Source organism: Crocuta crocuta, unplaced genomic scaffold (assembly GCF_008692635.1).
Source record: "Crocuta crocuta isolate KB4526 unplaced genomic scaffold, BGI_CrCroc_1.0 scaffold170, whole genome shotgun sequence".
Classification (NCBI taxonomy): Eukaryota; Metazoa; Chordata; class Mammalia; order Carnivora; family Hyaenidae; genus Crocuta; species Crocuta crocuta.
This window is the reverse complement of record NW_027527853.1, coordinates 8,659,045-8,660,223: the sequence shown is the minus strand read 5'-3', so window position 1 is coordinate 8,660,223 and position 1,179 is coordinate 8,659,045. Positions and strand designations below refer to the sequence as shown.

The 1,179-nt window shown below is 53.6% G+C and overlaps 1 protein-coding gene across 1 annotated transcript in view; it reads left to right on the top strand.

Moving 5' to 3' along the window:
• The first annotated feature begins 870 nt into the window (after window positions 1–870).
• The window catches only part of IFIT5 (interferon induced protein with tetratricopeptide repeats 5), a 12,267-nt gene continuing 11,958 nt past the window's right edge, over window positions 871–1,179 (top strand). Inside the window, exon 1 of the mRNA XM_077780036.1 lies at window positions 871–927. Coding sequence (XP_077636162.1) covers window positions 923–927 — 5 coding nt within the window. The 5' untranslated portion in view covers window positions 871–922. The remainder of the gene's footprint in view (window positions 928–1,179) is intronic.

Here is a 1,179-nt window from a genome sequence, read left to right as displayed (position 1 = left end):
TCTCCCATGCTAGAAGATAACTCCATAAAGTTAGGTCCTCTATTTTCATTATTGCCAAATTGGCAGTGCCTTGAACAATGTCTGGTTCTTAGCAGTTGTTCAATATAATTTGTTGTATGAGACTGAATGAATTCAAGAGGAGCCAAATTTTTGGTTTATGGGTATTTGGCATTTTCTGCTTAGATTACCAATATCACCCCCATCTTTACTAGAATCTTATTAGGGGGAGTACGGCTGTCAACAACACAGAAGACAAGCACTCTCGCACAACTGAGTGAAGGTGTATGAACTCCTTTGCAAAGCTATTCTGCGATACCTGTTAACTTTTCAAATGTATACGCATTTTGACCCCCAAATCTCTTTAAATTTACCCAACGGAAATAATTGCACGGGTGCACAGCATGGCACATGTTTTTTGTTTGTTTGTTTCTTGAATCAAGACTGGAAGCAGGGACTTCAGTTTTAGCTTAGGATGCGGTAAGCAGGAAAGAGCACCTCTGCCACCCTTACGACAAAAATAACGCTCAACAATCTCTTGGCGTTTTATTTAAAAATAAATGAGGTTGCTGGAGCGCCACGCAGACTCAGCGAGACGGGGGAGAGCCCAGACCAAAGTCCAGGTGGCCAGCTGCAAATTCCACACCGAGCCACCAGCCACCGGCAGGTCAGTAAACGTGCCCCTCCCCGCCCCCACCCTAGGTTCCTCAGCCCCGCTGGGGCCCCACTCTCAGCTCTCGCATAAGTTTCCGTTTCCTGGAACTGGACTCCGCCTCGTCCGGAATCAGATTCACTTTTCAGTTTCCCTTTCCCGCTCCGGTCCTGCGTTTAACAAAGCCGACGCCTGGGCAGCGACCTCGCGCCGCNAGGAGAAAGCCCTGTGGGGACAGCCGCTCCCCAGGACGGCCCGCAGCGCCTAGCCACCATGAGGTGAGGGCTTTCCCTGCGTCTGCTCTCAGACTGCGTAGGCCTTTGTTTCAAGCCGGTGTTTTTCTTTTATTCCGTTGCCAGCGCAGCGCCGCGGCCCTTCAAGGGGCCGAGCCCCTCGAGCCCTGCGGCCGGGCGTCGTGTTCGGAGCGCTCCCTGAGAGCCCTGTGCGCGTCCCGGGCTTCTGGAGTCGCGCCCGGCGCGGGGAGGATGACCCCGCACGCTTCCCGGGAGTCCCGACCCTCCCGGGGGCCC